General features: G+C 48.5%; 1 protein-coding gene across 2 annotated transcripts in view; it reads right to left on the reverse strand.

Moving 5' to 3' along the window:
• LOC125631769 (immunoglobulin superfamily member 2) overlaps positions 1–17,337 on the reverse strand; it is a 30,145-nt gene extending 12,808 nt beyond the window's left edge. Inside the window, exons 1-6 of one of the 2 annotated variants that reach the window (XM_075117954.1) lie at positions 16,942–17,337; positions 14,428–14,808; positions 12,747–13,160; positions 9,871–10,257; positions 6,916–7,296; positions 4,807–5,223 (exon numbers count right to left, since the gene is read on the reverse strand). In XM_075117954.1, the coding sequence (XP_074974055.1) occupies positions 4,807–5,223; positions 6,916–7,296; positions 9,871–10,257; positions 12,747–13,160; positions 14,428–14,808; positions 16,942–16,987 (2,026 nt within the window). In that variant the 5' untranslated portion in view covers positions 16,988–17,337. The remainder of the gene's footprint in view (positions 1–4,806; positions 5,224–6,915; positions 7,297–9,870; positions 10,258–12,746; positions 13,161–14,427; positions 14,809–16,941) is intronic. The other variant, XM_048838999.2, reaches the window with a different exon arrangement.
• Positions 17,338–18,964: the final 1,627 nt, after the last annotated feature.

Consider the following 18,964-nt stretch of genomic DNA (forward strand, 5'->3'; position numbering starts at 1 on the left):
CCTAGCCATTCGGTCCCTCGTCTGTAGCGGCGCATGGGATTCTTCCGTCCTAAGTGCAGGACTCTGCACTTGTCCTTGTTGAACCTCATCAGATTTCTTTTGGCCCAATCCTCTAATTTGTCTAGGTCCCCCTGTTTCCTATCCCTACCCTCCAGCGTATCTACCTCTCCTCCCAGTTTAGTGTCATCTGCAAACTTGCTGAGGGTGCAGTCCACGCCATTCTCCAGATCATTAATGAAGATATTAAACAAAACCGGCCCCAGGACCAACCCTTGGGGCACTCCGCTTGATACCAGCTGCCAACTAGACAGGAGCCATTGATCACTACCCGTTGAGCCAGATGATCTAAGCAGCTTTCTATCCACCATTCATCCAGCCCATACTTCTTTAACTTGCTGGCGAGAATACTGTGGGAGACCATACCAAAAGCTTTGCTAAAGTCAAGGAATAACACGTCCACTGCTTTCCCCTCATCCACAGAGCCAGTTATCGCGTCATAGAAGGCAATTAGATTCGTCTGGCATGCCTTTCCCTTGGTGAATCCATGCTGACTGTTCCTGATCACTTTCCTCTCCTCTAAGTGCTTCAGAATTGATTCCTTGAGGACCTGCTCCATGATTTTTCCAGGGACTGAGGTGAGGCTGACTGGCCTGTAGTTCCCCGGATCCTCCTCCTTCCCTTTTTTAAAGATGGGCACTACATTAGCCTTTCCAGTCACCCAGGACCTCCCCCGATTACCGTGAGTTTTCAAAGATAATGGCCAATGGCTCTGCAATCACATCCTCCAACTCCTTGAGCACCCTCGGATGCAGCCCATCCGGCCCCATGGGATTCAAGATGAACTCACTGAAAACTGGGACCTTTCCAAAAAAAGTCAGGATGGGTTGTTAGTCCTAGCTAGTATTACAGCAGCCTGAGAGTGGGAGGGGACCTCACTTTAATGTGTGTGGCTTGGCAGTCTCCTCCCAGGAAATGTTCCAGAGAAACGGATGGGGGTTCAGCAGAGCTCACACAGGGAATTTGCTCACATAGCCTGCTATTAACAAGGGACACTTGATTCCTATGAGAGGAATTTTTGTTGCAACTCCTCTAAAGATCGTCCCCAAGAGGCAGCAGAGTGCTTGCTAAAGCCCCACCCCTTTTGCTTTAAGCTTCTGTCTCTCACCACCACATTGCTAAAGTTCAATTACTATAAAAAACAGACAGGCCGCTTCCCTCTATAGAAAGATGTGAACACAAAAACAGAACCAATTTCAATTTAATTAACTAAGCAGAATCTCCCATTGATGGTCTCGTTTTTGAACCCTGTCTGCTGACAATGCACTTTCTGCTCTGACAAGCTGGGGAACAGCTGGAGTATGCAAAAGAACCTACCTGCTCTCTCTCTCTCAGACAGACAGACACACACACAGCAGCAACAACACCACCAGAAGGGCATCTCTCGGGGTTCTGGAAGAATCCATTTGGGCAAGAGCTAGAAAGGAGCTTTATCCTTCTCTCCAGTAGAGTGTTAAGGTGCATTATGGGTAGATTTAAACTTCTTCTGAAGCAATGGGTATGGGCAACTCTAGGGAGGTAGGATGCTGAACTGTCAGGGCTTAAATTAGATATGGAAGTAATCTGTTGTTTTATAATCTAGCCTCCTCCTGCAAAGGAAGGATGGTTTCTTAGCCTTCATTTTCTAGGGAATTTTGCCCAGTCTCCGTTTAAAGTGTCCCAAACAATGGGGCTCCCATCTCCCACTTGATAATATTACTTAGCCTAGTAGGTTTCATTGCAAAAGTTTTTCCTGATTTGCAGCCTCCTTTTTCTGTTACTCAGTTTCATTCCGTTATGCCTAGCTTAATTTCCCTTCCCCAAGCCCCTGTACTATCCTCTCTGGTACTTTTGTCCACCAGATAGACTCATAAGCCGATGACTTTCTTACCAAAGCAGTACACAGCTAGCTTTCCAATCAATCCCTCCATCCCCCTGATCATTTTTGTTGTTCTCCGCTCAACTTTAGTATCTTTCCTGTACTGCAGTTTCCAGGAATGAACACAACATCCTGGGGGCATACAGAGCAAGCCTAGCCTCTTCCTGCTCCATGACCAAGATATGTCTGCATAAGTAACCTACAGCCTTCCACTGGTGTTTTTTGTGGCCATTTTAGATTAAAAAATTTAAGTTTGCTTCACTATCACCCCTTGTTCCCCTTCAGTGTTACTGTTTCCCTGGGTCCTCGTGCTCACTGAAAGTCTGTATTCCAGATGCAAACCAGAGAGTCACAATGGCCAAATCCTTGGGGAAAGAAAAGGGGCAGCAATGTTGGATGGTGGGAGCAATGATAGCCTCAGTTTGCCAAGCTGGGAATGAGCAACAGGGGATGGATCATTTGGTGATTACTTGTTCTGATCATCCCCACTGGGGCACCTGGTATTGGCCACTGTCAGAAGCAGAGCCGTCCCTTGGGTATGGCGAATCAGGGCAACTGCCCCAGGCCCTGCACTTTAGGGGAACCCGCGCTTCAGTAAAATCGTGAGGAGGCAGGCGGGGAGGCGAGCGGGGTGGGGAGGTGAGCGGCAGGCAGACAGGCAGGAGAGGGATGAGGAGGCAGGCAGGCAGATAGCGAGGAGGAGAGCAGCAGTCGGGCAGGAGGGAGAGGAGACTACCAGTGGCCACTGGCAGCCCCCCTACCAGAACCTCCTCCTCCCTCTCAGCACCTACCTCCTGCCACGGATCAGATGTTTTGTGGCATCAGGAGGTGCTGGGGGGAGGGGAGAGGAGCGAGGGTGCAGCGCGCTTGGGGGCGGCGGGGCGGAACTGGGTGGGAAAGAGGTGGAGTGGGAAGTAGTAGGGTGAGGGTGGGGCCTGGGCGGAGCACCTCCCCAACCCCCGTAGATTAGAAACTCGGCGCCTATGTCCTGGGCCCGGCAGCCCCGTAGGAAGCACCCTGGTCGGAAGACAGGATACTGAGCTAAATGGACCTTTGGTCTGACCCAGTATGGCTGTTCTTGTGTTCTAAGTAGTTATGGACCTATAGGGAGTCATGGCAGTCGGGCTGAACAGGAGAGGACATATTAAAATACACTACAGCAAGCCCCTCAGTTATGACCGCAGAAAGCTCAAGATTTCAGTTCATGGGACTGCATTCCCTATAAGCCAAAGGCCAGGTCTACACTAAAAAGTGGGTTGACCCAGCTATGTATTTTCAGGCTTGACAAAGCCCTGGCTGGGATGAGTTAACTGGGAATTGGTCCTGCTTCGAGCAGGGGGTTGGACTAGATGACCTTCTGGGGTCCCTTCCAACCCTTATATTCTATGATTCTATGTAGCTTAGGGGTGTGAAAAATCTACACCCCTGAGGGACATAATTAAACTGACCCCACCTCCTGTGTAGACAGTGCAAGGTTGATCAAAGAAGTCTTCCATCGACCTAGCTGCTGCCTCTCCGGGAGGTGGATTAACTATAGCCATGGAATAATCCCTCCTGTCCGCACTGAAGCACTGCAGCTGCGATGTTGTGTAGCAGTTTAAGTGTAGATACAGCCTTAGGTTAAGTGGAAAAATTAGAAATAGTTCAAGCAAAAAAAGACTGATTTTTCGTGAACAGAACTGGTACTAGGAAATCCCCATGGTAACAGGGACACAGTCCTCGGCTTGGGTTTCAATGGCCTAGTGGATCAGGCCTGGACAGTCACCATGTATTCTCAAGGGGCCAGATAATTAGCTGCTGTAAGTTGATGTAGCTCTATCCATTTTGATGGAGTTACACAGACCAGCTGAGGATCTGCACAAGGAATTAAATTCACTAACAACATTCAATGGTCCCATATGGGGAATTTCAGTCTGTGACTTCCTACAAGATACTGGGAGACTCTCGAGAGATACGACACAGAGTACAGATCCCTATCAAAGTTCTGGTTACTGACAGAGAATCAGATATACAGATGCTGTTTAATCCAGGATGTACCATGCCTCAGAGGGATCCTTCCCAGCCACTGGAGTCAGAAGGGTAAAAAGTACAAAACACCCAGATCCACTCAGCTTCTTTTTCACAAGCCATGACACCTCCCAAGTAGGCTATATTGACCTCTAGTGTATATAGGCTGGTAAGAAGAGAAGAACGTGTTGTGGATACATTGGACAAGTGGAGACTGGAAGGCTCAAGGGACTGGTAGTAGGGAATGGAGCTTTTTACATCCAAGTCACTGGTTCCTGTCCAACCCAAAGCAGTAGTGACCATATGGTAGCCATTCGGGGGCCTAGGATAGATATGTAGCCTAGAAGAAACCTCAGTAGGTCATCTAGTCCAGTCGAAGTATTATCTAGTGAAATGAGGTGTTCATGTTTCAGAATCTCCTCCACCGGCCCCATTTTGTGACAGTGTGAGCAGAGAAGCCAAAGACTGAATAGGCCACAGAATGAACTCTCACTTTGCCCCAGAGGTTAGGTTTAAAGCCCACCAGCAAGGCTGTGTGTGTGTGTGTGTGTGTGTGTGTGTGTGTCTCTCTCTCTCTCTCTCTCTGTGTTGGGGGGGAAGGGTGGGGAGAATCTTCAACAGCCATTCCCCACATTGTACCCATTCTATGGATAACCAGAGGCTTGCATCCACCAGCACTAAGTTCACTTTAACATGCGTAACAGCCACACTGGATGAGGCAGAATTAATACAAGCAGCACCTGCTGCTGTGGCCTTGGTGCATGATCCAGCCCGGAGGGATTCTAGCAGCTTTAGGACCATGGAGACAAAGTAACTGCTAATTACATTTTTGCAAGTCGCACAGCAAGAAGCTGCTCCGGAGGAAAGCAGTTGCTGCAGCTCACCTGGTGGATTGACCTTTATCTCCACAACGTTAGACTTCACAGCAGCAGCTGCTGCCATCGCTGGGTGTCGTGCTTGCTGGCAGCTTCTCCTCCAGACCTCCACCTCACACCTGTACCTGCCCGCATCCTGCTCTGTGGCACTGTGGATTAGAAGTTCGGAGGAAGATGCAGATTTTGTGACTCTGGTCTTCCTCTGAAAGTGAGGTTGGGCAGCCCCCCACTCGATGGTGCCACAGGGCATGATTTTGACCAGCTGTTGATAACCGTTAGCCTCTGGGATGGTCTTGAATTGCCAAGTTACCGATATTGGCACTTGGGAGATGAGATGGGTGGCAGAGACCTGGCAGAACAGTTCAAAATCCTGAGTAAATTTGACATTTGCTGTTCGGCTTCTCAGTGTGGCTCTCAAATTCAGACCTGTTAACAGGGAAGCACATCATTGGTACTGGGTTTGTAAGATTATAACAGAGATTGTACAGTCATTCTCCCTGCTTTTATCCCTTCACATGCAGCACTATCCTCCCCTGCCGGGAGCTGTTCCCACACTGATTGGGTGATTTGGGGTTTAGCTGTTTATTTTACAAGTGAACTTTGGGTTTGTGATACTGGGAAACTAATAGCTCTGTCCTGATCATTATGTAGGAAGCATCGACCCAGCTTCCCTGCCATTCCACAGCTCTGATAACACACCTTGCTCCTTCCTTACCCCTCAATGCTATTTCAATCTGGGCTTACCCGCGCTGTCAGTGTGCCACCGTCATGACACAGAGCGCCCAGGCTATTCTGGATCATACAAACATTGCCAATACAATTCAATCCTGATTAAAGTCATCCATCCCCTGCTCTCCCATTCCTGTGCCCCTCAGTTCTCCGAATGCATCTCACTCCTGACGTGCACCTTGCTATTCCACTCCTGAGCCCATGCGCAGCTCTGGCATTGTGCCTAAATCCTGAGCTGCAGCATCTCCTGCTATTCCAGACTCAGGCCTGAGCTACACTTTTATACAGGCATAGTTGTGTGGATCAGGATGTGAAAAACCACATCCCTTAGTGACAGACCTACATGGACAAACCCCCAGAGCAGACACAGCTATGTCAACAGAGGAAGGCTCCTGTCAGCACAACTACCGTAATAGGGAGATGGCATTCCTGAACCAGTAGAAAAACTCTGTCAGCATACACTGCGTCTACACTAGGGGGCTCTGCCACAGGCTCCTCAATGTAGATAAAGCTTTGGGTCCCCCATGCAGCTCTGCCAACACCATACTTCAATCCTGCCCTGCAGGACAGTCTGGAATTCCATCACAGCTCTGCTAACGGAAGGGTCTGTTTTCGATTAATGATAGGTGCTTCATTTTGCCAAGCACACTTTCCACACTGATCATCCGCCGTATTTATTTACATATTTATTTCGTTTTTTAAAATGCAATGGCCCATCCAGTGCTACAGGCACCTAGCCCATACTAGCCCGTAAACTAAAAGTCTAAACTAAACTCGCCCATAAACTAAAAGTCACCACGTGGACAGAAAGAAAGGTGCCTAAATAGATCCACGTCAACCCAAACCCTCCTCAACAGCCAAACGGGAAAAAAGAAAAGGGGCTTGCCTGGAAAAGTTAACCAAACGAGGCTCTGGGGGGGCAAAGAGTGCTCCAAAATCAAGGACCCCCCCACCGAGAACTCTTGTAGTACAACTCAGCAAGCCCTTTTGTTCAGTTTCATTTCTATATACCATTGTGGCAATAGATTAATCCCTTCTCGTTTCAAGAAGCTGAGGATCCAAAAGGGTTCCTGCTGAGTAGTAATTGGTATTTACACAGTGCCTGGCATTCAGGGGTCTCAGAGCACGTTACCAGTGTTCATTGATAACCTCTCAAAACAGCTTGCATGGCGGGCAGGCAGGTTGTATCCCCCCCATTTTACAGGTGGAGAAACCAAAGCACACAACTCTTAAGCGATTTCTCTGCAGTCACATAGTATGTCAATGGCAAAGCTTGGAGCAGAACCCAGGTCTCTTCCTTCGCAGGCCCGTACTTTAACCAGTACACCACCCTACCTATGATAGAAGGTCATCCAACTGTAACGTAAGGAAGGGATTCTATCAACTTACTGAGAGGGCTAATGGCTACTGATGTTTCCTGTGCCTGTTTCCAGCTCCTGTCCATGGACCACTCTGTCACTTCACATTTGTAAGACCCTCCATCATCGGTGGCTGAAGTGTTGTAGATTGCCAGAGTGAACGTGGTAGAGTTCATCTTCTCTAGTCGGAGGTCCCTATTAGCGCTGCGTTCCTGGTAGGAGGGGCCTGGCCTCAGCATGCCATCCTGTTCCATCCCAACTATGTGCTCCGGTTGATCTCCGTTCTTTCGCAGGTGCCACCAATTCACCGAGAGTGGGCTTGTTGCTCCACTCACCTCACAGTGAAGGATCAAGGTGTCTCCTTCCACTATCTGACTTTCGCCGCCAAGCACAGACACGTGCATGTGGCTTTCTGTGAACAACAGCAGCAGCAATTATCTTTCCAAGCTAGTCAGGAGTATTCTCGTGACAAGGTAAATCTCAATGTAAAGGGTAGGGGGAGTTGTCCTGAAATTTGGAGCCATCTTTTCAGTACCCTGAAGTGCATTTCTTTCTGCCAGTGGCATTCCTGGAGTGGTAGCATTAGGGAATGTGTCAGTGAATACACTCAGTTGGCAGAGTCTTGCCTATTGCATTGAGACAGGCAAATTCTGGGCTCCAGTGCGGACACATCGCGTCAGCTCTTCACAACTGAGCCAGATGCATTTAACTTACATTTTAAAAGGGGTTGTTGTTTTTTTTAAAGACACAAGAAGAGTTGTGACAAATATATTAAAGAAAACAAATTATTCTCTTCAGGTTCTTGTACTATGCCCATCACCCTGGCATTTGAGCACCTGTGGGTATTAAATAGAACGTATGAGCTGTCACGGCTACAAGAGGCCTGCAGTAAAACACCTACTCCACACGTTTCAGAGTAACAGCCGTGTTAGTCTGTATTCGCAAAAAGAAAAGGAGTACTTGTGGCAATTGTGGCACCTTAGAGACTAACCAATGTATTTGAGCATGAGCTTTCGTGAGCTACAGCTCCTCACTTCATCGGATGCATACTGTGGAAAATACAGAAGATGTATGCATCCGATGAAGTGAGCTGTAGCTCACGAAAGCTCATGCTCAAATAAATTGGTTAGTCTCTAAGGTGCCACAAGTACTCCTTTTCTTTCTACTCCACACGCCAGCTTTTACCTACATGTCACAGTGCATGTAGCACCCTCTGAGGAGAGAGCAATTGCCTCTGTTTAAAGAGCATGGGTGAACTGGAACAGAAAGTGAGGTGTCCTCTGGAGAAGGAGCTGAGATAATAGGGAAGGACAAATCGGGCCAAGCCATGATGAGGGAAAAGTAGTCAATACTTGCAGACACACCAAAGGATGAAAAGGAGTAAAGGGTGCATCCCAAGCACAACTGGATGGTCAAAGCAAAATCAGTCAGTCAGATACCTCTTTTCACCTAGCACAGTTGCAAAATTCACACAGAAAGAAAAGGAGGACTTGTGGCACCTTAGAGACTAACAAATTTATTTGAGCATAAGCTTTCGTGAGCTACAGCTCACTTCATCGGATGCGTGCATCCGATGAAGTGAGCTGTAGCTCAGGAAAGCTTATGCTTTGTTAGTCTCTAAGGTGCCACAAGTCCTCCTTTTCTTTATACTAACACGGCTGCTACTCTGAAACCAAAAATTCACACAGCATCATTGTATGAACAAAACCAAGTAATACAGAAACAGTAAGAACTCTTCTAGCTTGGATATTTTTCTAGAGTGGACTCCTGACTTATATGTGCATGACCTTCATTATTATTTGTGTTCCAGTAGTATTAGAAGCCTCAATTAAGACAGGGGCTTCATTGTGCTCCTGTGTGTACTGTGTGTACGTACACACGCATACACACATGCACACAAACAGCATAAGAGACAGCCCCTTCTTCAAAGAGCTTCCAATCTAAACAGGCAAATGCAGGGTGGAAGAGAGTAGTATTATTGTCCCCATTTTACAGATAGAAAACTGAGGGACAGAGAGATTAAGTGACTTGCTTAAAGTCACTGTGGCAGAGCAGGGAATTGAATCCAGATCTCCTGAGCCCCAGTCCAATGTTGTAACCACCCCTGACAGTTTATTCACAGGGACACCATGGTGATGGTTGTCTCCTTTGCAATGTTGGGTAGAATAGCATGCCATGGTAGAAGTCATTGGGAGTGTCAGTAAAGCTCATTTAGCCATCCAGGCCTTAAAAAAAAAATACTCCAGTATTCTACTATAATAGCCCCAACACGGCAGTATTAATACTGGAAGCTGTCCAACTTTGGACCATTACCACGTAGGCTATTGTAGCCAATGCTTAAAGCGGTTTGCGAAAAGTATGTGTATGGGGTGGGGGGAATGGGGTGGCTCAATCTGGGAGCAGGACCTTTGGTAAGACAGTGCTTAAAGTACATCTCTCAACAACCCAGCTTGACCTGAACTTTCTTTGGGGGGGCGGAATCTGCCCTCTCCCCCCACATCTCCCCACATTTTAAGCACTAATTGTACCATGCATAAGCATAGGCAATAAAAAAGGCAGTAAGTAGAGAGCCCTGATGAAACTGGGACTGATCCTACCAAATGTAGGATCTCAGTCACCCTGTGTGCACAGGCAGCTGCCTCAGAAGAGGTGGTGGAAACTGCAAGAGGGACTGTAGGTGAGAGGGAAAAGACTCTTATGCCTACTGGAGAGAGGAAGCATGTCATCAGGACACTCTGTGGAGGTGACCCGGTGAATTGGTGCAGACAGTGAATTAGAGAGCACACTTCCCTTGCTACAGTAGAAATGTTACGTGTGCCAGTGTGAATACCTTGGTTTCTATCACTGTACCGAGCACTATAGCCCACCTACCCCTTTTGGGGGACAGCTTACTTGTGCCAAGGCAGGAGGCCAAATAGCAGTGGAACCCAGACCAGGGCCCTTTTTCAGATTTCACTTAGAAGAAAGGGCATTTAGTTTCACTGACCTATTGGCATTACATTGACATCAATGTCTGACGATGTCTTGAACTGGGTGGTGGAAAAGCCTGTGGAAGCCTTCTCCATCTCTGAAACCTTACAGCTGTATGTGCCTTTGTCTTTTAACTCCACCTGGTATACTTTGAGGATATACAGTTCATTGCTTTTCTTCACCACTTGGAGATGTCCCAAGGCAGCTCTCTCTTCATACTCCTCCTTCAAGGCCAGTACCCCATGTGGGTCAATCCTAGCTACTTCTACTCCTTTGAAGAGCCAAACCACTTGGAACCATCGGTTTTGGCTATTCTGGGCTTTCACAGAGCAATTTACCTGCAAGGGCTCCCCTTCTGCAAGGGAACTTTCAACAGCAGCAATATTAGCTTGGAAATCTCTGTCTGTAGAAAAACAAAAGCAAGGTAAGTGTATGTCAAGAGGCCCTGTTCAATCATCCCTTCCTATTACTAGCTTCATTGGAGTCAGAAGGGACCTCTATCAAATGGGTCCTTTAGTCCATTTCCTTTGGATAAGATTCTCCCTTCTTGGAGGGCAAAGTATTTTTAGGTCTAGTACAACGTAGACCAACTTCCACCCTTGCTGAGGCATCTCCCAGGAATTCTTAGATTTGAACCAAAGCCCCAAAAGGTGATTCAGGACAAGATTTTAATAGAAACTGGTCACTGCTGAGTGAGCAGGGAATAAGATCCCCTACCAAACTCCCATGCATGGAACTCATGAAATCAATGAGAATTCTGCGCAAAAATCAAACGCAGAACATATCTCTGTCTGTATACAGGTCGCATTTTTACATGACCATTGCGTTGACTACTTAGATTAATACTACACAGACAACACCTAGCTCCAGGGGAAATACCATACATTATCGTCCAAAGGTAAAAATACAGTAACTCCTGAGATTTACAGCTGCTTTAAGTATTTATTGCAAATAAGTTATCCTACAGTTTTAAATGTTTGGTTCATAAACAACTCAAGAAGAAACATCCTGATTCCTGCACATATGCTTGGTATTCCCAAATATTGGCTGAATAGTTTATAGGCATAATGAGATCTAGAGGCCTCCACGTTCACACAATGGTGTAAACTGTTCAGGTACCTGGGTGATGAGTATAATATACTAATCTAAGTAGAATAGAATTCTCAGCCTATAGGGAGTTTCAAAACTCTTTACTTTGACTAATCCCTATTCATGAATCATAGCACGTGATTGGTAATTGAAGTTACGTGGTATTGTTTCTGCTTTCTGATTGGATGATGAAACTTTAAACAGGAGAATAATGAAAAGCAAATATTCTTGTCTGCTATGAATGTTCATATGAACTGCAGCTGTTCTCCAAATAATGGTGCACACAAAAACCTCTCCTATGAATGGGAACGAGGGGTACAAACGTTGTCAAACCTGCCAGCCATTCCAAATTAAAATCTATGGTCATGAAGAGAGAGTTTTTGCAGTGTTTGACGGGTGCACAGCATGGAATCTTGCCCACAGCTTAATGAACTGTTTGAACCATTTAGCTCAGTGGGTTTCAACTTGTGGTCCAGAGACCTCTGGGGTCCTCAGACTGTTTCTCAGGGGTCCGCAAAAAGTTGTTGTTACCATATAACAGTGGTTTTCAACCTGTGGTCCGTGGACCCCTGGTAATGGGTTCACACTTCCATTAGAAATTTTTTAGGTGTCTGCAAATGAAAAAAGGTTGAAAAACACTGATTTAGCTATTTGTTTCTTTGGTTTCCTGTTCTGAATCAGGGTCTTTACTAGATGCCAGCTTCCTTTACCCCACACTCTAAAACCCGATCTTTCCTCTCCACCCAGGCCACTAACTTTGGCCCAAACCATGGTCATTTCTCACCTCAACGATCAACATCCTCCTTTCCTCTGGCCCCCTTACATCTCAAATCAGCCACCCTTTCCCAAAATATTTCTGTGATAGCCTTCCTTGTGCACTGTTCCCACCACATCACTTTCTAGTCAGACCTCTTCACTGCATCCCCCGGCTCGCTCCAGCTCCTTGTCCTCGCCAGGGCCAGTATCCTCCATTAAGCTCCTTTCTCTCTCACTGCTTTAACTTCCCTACCCCACCCCAGACCTAACCTTCTGTCTTTGCTCCCTTCCCACCTTCCTCCATGCTACCTCTGTGCTTGCTATAATCCCCTTTGTCTTGGTCACCAATGCCTCAATGCTGTACCCACTGCAGTCAATGGGAGTATTGCCTTCATTTGTATCTGGGAAGCTGTTCGTGTTGCCAACTCTCACAATTTTATGAAAAGTCTCACACTATTGGGTGTTTTTAGTGGAGTCAGGTGATTATATGAGAATCTCAGTTTTCAATTAAAAAAAACAGTGTTTCTAGCCCTCATGGTTGCAGAGAAAAGCTTGAAAACTTGAACCCTAAAGGCTCAGATGCCCAAAGAAAAATAAGAACCCAAAGTTTGTTTTAAAATGTCATGATTTTTAAGATGATCTTAAAATTTGTCAGGGATTAACTAACAATGGGAGAGTTGGGCCAGGCAATATTGAGTCATCCCTCCCTTAAGCACTTCTGATCATCAAACACAGGATTTGTGTACATCTGGAGCCATTCTGTCTCCGGTCTAGAGCCCCCATCAGTCAAATGTTACAGGACCTAGACCTTCAGAAATCTCATTCACATTAATGCTGTTGTGTAAAATGACATTTTGTGCAGTGGCTTAATGACTGGGTGGATGAAGAGGCTTTAGAGACACACAACAAACCTGACTCTCATTTACATAAAAGGCATCTTTGTAGAAAGGGTAAGCACGAGTTAGGATCCCTCTGCAGTCCCTAAGATGGAAGCAGAGGTATTTTATAACGACAGTGCGTCTCACCAATGGGCTGTATGCATCTTACCATGGCTTCTGATGGTCAGCGATGTCTTTTCCGTTTTTTTCCGAGCTATGTCTTTCCAAGTCCCATCAGGATCCTGTATCCACTCAACCGCCTCACAGTACACTTGGCCCTGGTCAGAGGGCTGCACTCTGCCAATAGATAGCTTGTATGTGGTGTCCCCAACCTTGTCCAGCCGGACATCTGACAAAAACCTCTGCGTGTAGGAGGAGCCCGGAGTCAAGATGAAATCCTTGGACAAGGAAAGGATCACCATGGCCTGACCATCTCCTGATCCCTGGAGATGGTACCAGGCAACAGAAAGGTGGGTGTGTTGAGCTGTGGATTTTGACACCTCACAGGTGAGCTCTAGTGGATCTCCTTCCACTTGGATGAGGGCCTGCGGTGTCATGGTGGCGGAGAGGGTGTCAGGGATCACTAAACACAACAAAAACACAGCCATGCTGGTCACAAGTGGAACAACTCTCTGTCTAGACATAGATACCCTGCTTATCAGCCATGCCCTCCTCCTGGTGCAGGGATTTCCACTCTGTGGCATTAGCAGCTTTCACTGCTGATTGCCACCGATACATAAAGGGGCTCAGCACCTGGGTGGGCAGAGCATGTCTCCTTTGCTGCAACGCTCTCTTGCGCCCTCTTCAGTCAACGTGAGCCAGTGTTAACTGACTCCAAAGAGAATCAGGTGTAGGCCAAAGAGTATGGGCTGGTACACCCCAAGGATAAAGGGAAAACATGTGTGTGGAGGAGGGGGAGGTACCCCAGAGGCCCCACCAAAGTTACCACAGAGCATCTCCCTCTAGGGAATGCTGCACCGTCATTTACATAGGAGAGTTCAGAATAAGGCATTTTCTTTTGCCTCTCCCACCCAGTCATGCTTCCCCCTCCTAGCTCTCTCCCCCCTTCCCAAAGATGTCTCTTAGGATGGTCACCCTTTCCGGAACATCTATGGGCATCCCACGTATGTCAGAGTGACCCTGTGTCCTATCGGCATGGCCTAAAGGATGCTGAGGGTCAGTTTTGAGGGCCTTTGTATCCATGGAGATGTTCTGATGTGATCTGCTAGAGCTCTGTCATGACTAGGGGTTCAAGAAATGAGGTGTAGAGAACACGGCTCCCCTTCCTCAACTAATAGCAGAGCAGCAGCTCCCCTTCCTTTCTCCTTTTCTGGCTGGGGGGGGGGGGGGAGCTCAGCTCCTCCTCCCTACTGGAAGTGAGGATTCACCAGGAAAGGAACATGAAGTGGGAGCCGCTGGAGGGGTTTGTGACTGGCTGAGGGGCCCCCCGGGTGGAGCAGCAGCAAAAGCCCCAGATGGGGAAGAAAGAAAGGCCTAGCTAAGAGACCCTATTCACCTCCTCTCCCAATACCACACCATCTGCCCCTTCCCTTCAAGGAGGAAGACACCTGTCCCTCCATCTACTCTGAGGAGGTGGGGAGAACAGCCATCTGATGTCTCTGTGCTTTTTAGACCCTGCACTTCACTGGCCTCTCCCTTTACTAAATGGGATGCTGACATACAGGGTTTCACTGCCAACTTGGGACCGCCACAGCTGGACAGCGTCTACAGCAAAAGAAAAGCAAAACCTGAACCGTCCTATCTCGCCACCCTCACCCAGTGCCTCAGAGCAGCTGATAGAAGGTGGCCGAATGGCAAGTGTGAGGCTAGCAACCTTCTCTAGTTCTTACCTGAGAGGTTCATCTTGGCGCTGTAACTCCCGAAGTACCTCTCGTCGGTGGTGGGTGTGTGGCACTCATACTCGCCGGCGTCCCGATCCTGGAGCTCCGTGATGTGCAGCAGGGCAGAGTCCCCCTGTACCCTCTCTACATAGATCTCTCCACTCCGCACACGCTGGGTGTAGATGGCGTAAGGGAAGGAGGGATCCATGGTGCTGATAATCTGCACTTCCCGCTCTGGGGCAGATGGCAGGTAAATGGACCACTGGAAATTCTGCTCTGAGGGCCCCTGGTAGCCACTGACCTTGCACCAGATGGTGATGTGATAACCTCTAGCCCGGTAAAGACGTCCTTTCTGAACCAGCACTACTCTCTGGCCAACGCAGAGGCCTGCTTATGAATAATGAAACAGCAGTAGTGTTATGTGGCAATGCAAGTTCTTCTAGAGGCACATCCCAAAAGAGGGGATTTGGGATTTAAAAATACCTGGAATCTGAGTTGTAGAAGTGGGGTGCTTGCAGTCACAGGCTTAAGTCACTTGTGCATTTACCACAATTGCGAGAGCAAATCAAGTATCAGCGCAACTGTCATTTACAAGTGCGGATACCCAGGTGGCACATACAGCTCCAGTGACTGCATGTTCAAACCGAGAGCCTCACATTTTAAGGAATGGCGTCCTTTTAATGATTATTCTGCCCACCTTGGTGCTGCTTAGATCTCTGTTTGGAGGGGAGAGCAGAGTGACATGGGGTTGAGATGGACGCCCCACAGTTCTAATGAGACCAACTGGGGCCAGTTCAGAGGAGGGCACCAAAGAGGATAACAGGTTTCAGTAGGGTCCTATGAAGAGGTTAAGAGAACTGGGCGTGATTAGCCTATGGATAACACAGCTGGGGTGAGTGGATATCCGAATTTCCTATCAGTATCATAAGGGATGTTAGAAAGAGGGCAGAAAAAACTGATCTCACTAGCCAGCATGCACATCTGATGGGCTGCAAGTGCAGTGGGGGATAAGGCTGGTTTGCCATTAGAAAAACAGCTATAGGAACATGTCAGGTGATGAGCCGTGCCAAAGGAGGCCTCATCAGAGCAGACAGATAAGGACATCCCAGCAGAGGTGAATAGTCTGCAAGGGCGGCTCACCCCTCAGCTGTATGGCCCATCCTCCTTCTGTCTGCATGGGGCCTGAATGGAGTGGGAATGGGAAGCAACAGGGTCATCTACTCAGCTGGTAGTTTTTCTCTCCTCATTACAAGTGGAGTTCACAGAGCAAGTTGTTTTAATCTACATTTTATTTGAGAGTCCCAAAAAGGGCTTGTCTACACAGAGACATTGACCAGAATGACCATTAAGTAGATTACACTAACCCAGAGAAAGGTGTTTGTATTCTGGAACACAGTGTCCACCTGGAGAGTTATATCAGTATAACTACAGCCCTTATAGTCACACCCTGCGCTATACTGGAATAGCTTCCCTTGGAGATAAGCCCTTAGTCTCCTGAGTAAAGTACAAACAGCACCATAAGCAAAAGGACCAATAACAGCAGGTGCAGCTCCCTACGGAGGCTGTGGGCCAAATTAAGTTGGGATGGAATTTATGGTGCAACATGCAGATCCAGTGTAAGCTAGTGATAAATGGGGGTATGCAGTAAGGTGATGTAACGTGTGCCAGTCGGGCATTCAGCAGTTGTACAAAATGGAGTGAAACAGGCAGGAGTTTTTGCCATTTATTTTGGAGAGATCATCATCATATTAATCAAGGGCCAACCAGGAACAAGGCCCCATTGAGCTAGGCACTGTACAGAGAGAGTAGTAGGGGGTCTTGCCCTGGAGTGCTTCCAGTCCAAATAGCCAAGCCAGGGCAGGGGAAGGGCTGTCATACACAAGCAGCGTGAATGATGGATGATTTAACTGGGAATTGGTCCTGCTTTGAGCAGGGGGTTGGACTAGATGACCTTCTGGGGTCCCTTCCAACCCTGATATTCTATGATTCTATGGGATGGCAGCAAATATCATGTTAGCGCCACAAGTTTTTGGTTTGGCTTTTTCAGTTGGGAGGGGACCAGGTAAATGGACAGAAAAGGGAAGGGAGCGGGAACATTGAAGGGGGAGATCAGGAGTAGCTCAGCCAGGGGAGCATAGCAAGAGGAAGCAACTAAAAGGAGAGTGACAGAAAGCAGCCCCACCTGTCCAGGCTAAAGTACCTCCACAGTGCTCTCAGCACCCCTATGGGCCATGCTAAGCCACTGAGAGGGGGGCATCTCTGTCCACGACTGAGCCCTAATGCACCTCATTGCCAGCTCAGTGGCCAGCGCGACAGAGAACCCCAGACACCCAGAACCCCAGGGGCTGAGTCCCCTCCCTGAGAGGAGCCAAAGGAGTGGGTGGCTTTGATGAAAATCAGAGAAGGGGGATGGATGGCTTGCACGTCTAAGCCCTCCCTTTGGCCTTTGCCTACACTCCCTCCCACCCCCACCCTCTCAAGTGCTGAATGGAGAGGAAAGCCAACAAGCTCCACGACACTCACCGAGGACGAAGAGAAGCAAAGCGGTCGAGCGCTGGACAGACCCCATTACAAACAGGTGCAGACGGGTCCTTCCCCTGCAAGTGGCAGGAAGTTCTCCTCAGACAGCTGCAGCCACCAAGCCCTGCAAGAGCCACCGGATGGAAGGCAGCCGGCTCACGCCGTGGTTTCCCTTTTTTCAAAGGGGGGGGGGGGCAGAAAGAGGCTAGCAAAGTGACTTATTTCAGAGCTGCAAAGGCAGGGTCCCAGTGCACAGACACAAAACCAAGATGTTACGTGTCAGATGCCCCCATTTCCTTGCCGTGCTTTGTGATGCATCTCACCCAGTGCTGAGGTGCAGCCTGCTTAGACTGTAAGCCTCTCATTGCAGGGACTGTGGTTTCTCTGCTGTCCATACAGCACCTAGCATGCAGCAAGTGCTCTGCAACGGATGATAGAGATCACCCCCCTCGTTTGTCACTGTGGCCACCATTAAAATGCTCACCATATAGCCCCATGTGCCCAACACTGGGGTTCACACCGCTGTGCTTCATTTTGTTATTAAACAAAAACCTAAAAAGAGACCCCAAACAAACCAACCAAAACAGACACACCCCCACACAGCAGAGGGAGAAGAGTTAGCAATTCCATAGGAGACTACTTTGGGATTTGGGTACTGCCCCCCCCCCCATTGTGCATGGAAGGTGCTGAGGAGCAATACAAAACCCTTACTTAGATCCACAGGGGTTCACATGATCACGTATGGCCAAGAACTTGGCATCACAACTTATACAACAGGCAGCGGGGCACCTCCACTACAGTGTTGGGGCACGGACTCCATACTGGCTCCGATTAAGACCACATTTGATTGAGCCACCAACACCACTCTTGGCAACCACATTTTCCAGCGGGGGAAGAGAATCTCTCTCGTATCCAGATGCTGAGTAGGCCCAACCTGTGCGGCTTATTAGCGCTCACAGGATGACAGCCCCTTAGCGGGACAGCTAAAGGCCTGCTGATGTACTGATCTCCACCATCAGCCCCACTCTGCTTTAAATCTCAACACAGATATGGGTTCCGGGGCCTCATTGATGGAAGCCTCCCCTCCACTTATCTGCCCTGCAGCTGGAAAACAGCTGCCTGCTTCCCCACCTCCACCCCACCAGCTCCCTTTAATACCATGAGGTGGGTTAACGGGAGACCGGAGCACCTGCCCCACGGTTCTCTATGACCTTATTAGAGGCTGCGTGCCAAAAGCGGGCGTTTGCTTCAATTAACTTTTATGGCCAGGCATTGGAAAACCCCTGAACAGGCCTCCTGCTTCCAGAACTTCTGGGATCCCTTTCTGCAGTTGTTGAGGAAATGGCGGCCACAGAGTAAAACGAGACACCCCCCCCCCCGGCTCAGCAGTTTGCACACACCCACAAAATGCAGCTGAGCAAAGCAAGGCTGGTGGAAAGGCAGTCACGTGCAAGAGGCTCAGCAGCACCCAAGGCATCTGCAAACATTTGAGGAGACCCGGAGAGCACTGAGGAGGGCGGGGGCACCGCAGTGGAAATTGAGACTCCTGGTTTTTGGAGTTGCGGCAGCAGGGTCTGACACACAGCTACAGAGAGGAGCACTGCTGCTCCTCTTTCCTTCTGTGAGAGCGGAAGAGTTGCATCCTGGCTAGTGCTGCTTTCCCATTCATTTCAATGGGACGGTTTGGAACACCATGACCTCTCTGGCTTTCAGCTTCAAGCTGCCCCCTAAAGGGCATCCTGGGGTCTGTCCACGCCATTTCTATCCACACCTGGAATCTGCAGGAGAGCAACACAGCCTGATGCACAGCCCAGCCAACGGGAAATCCAGCCCCCCCCCCCCCCCAAGGCATCTGGCTAATCCACAGAAAATGGTTTGAATTGGAGGGACTTTCTGAAAGGAGTTTTCCGTAGGAAGAATGTCGACACAACATGGTTAGTCGAGAGTTGTGCAGCTCCGCGCAGCACGGCTGGGGTAGCAGCTGAAACAGACCACTGGTTCAGGGACGTGGCGTTGGAAGGCAGAT

Source organism: Caretta caretta, chromosome 1 (genome assembly GCF_965140235.1).
Source record: "Caretta caretta isolate rCarCar2 chromosome 1, rCarCar1.hap1, whole genome shotgun sequence".
NCBI classification, from domain to species: domain Eukaryota; kingdom Metazoa; phylum Chordata; order Testudines; family Cheloniidae; genus Caretta; species Caretta caretta.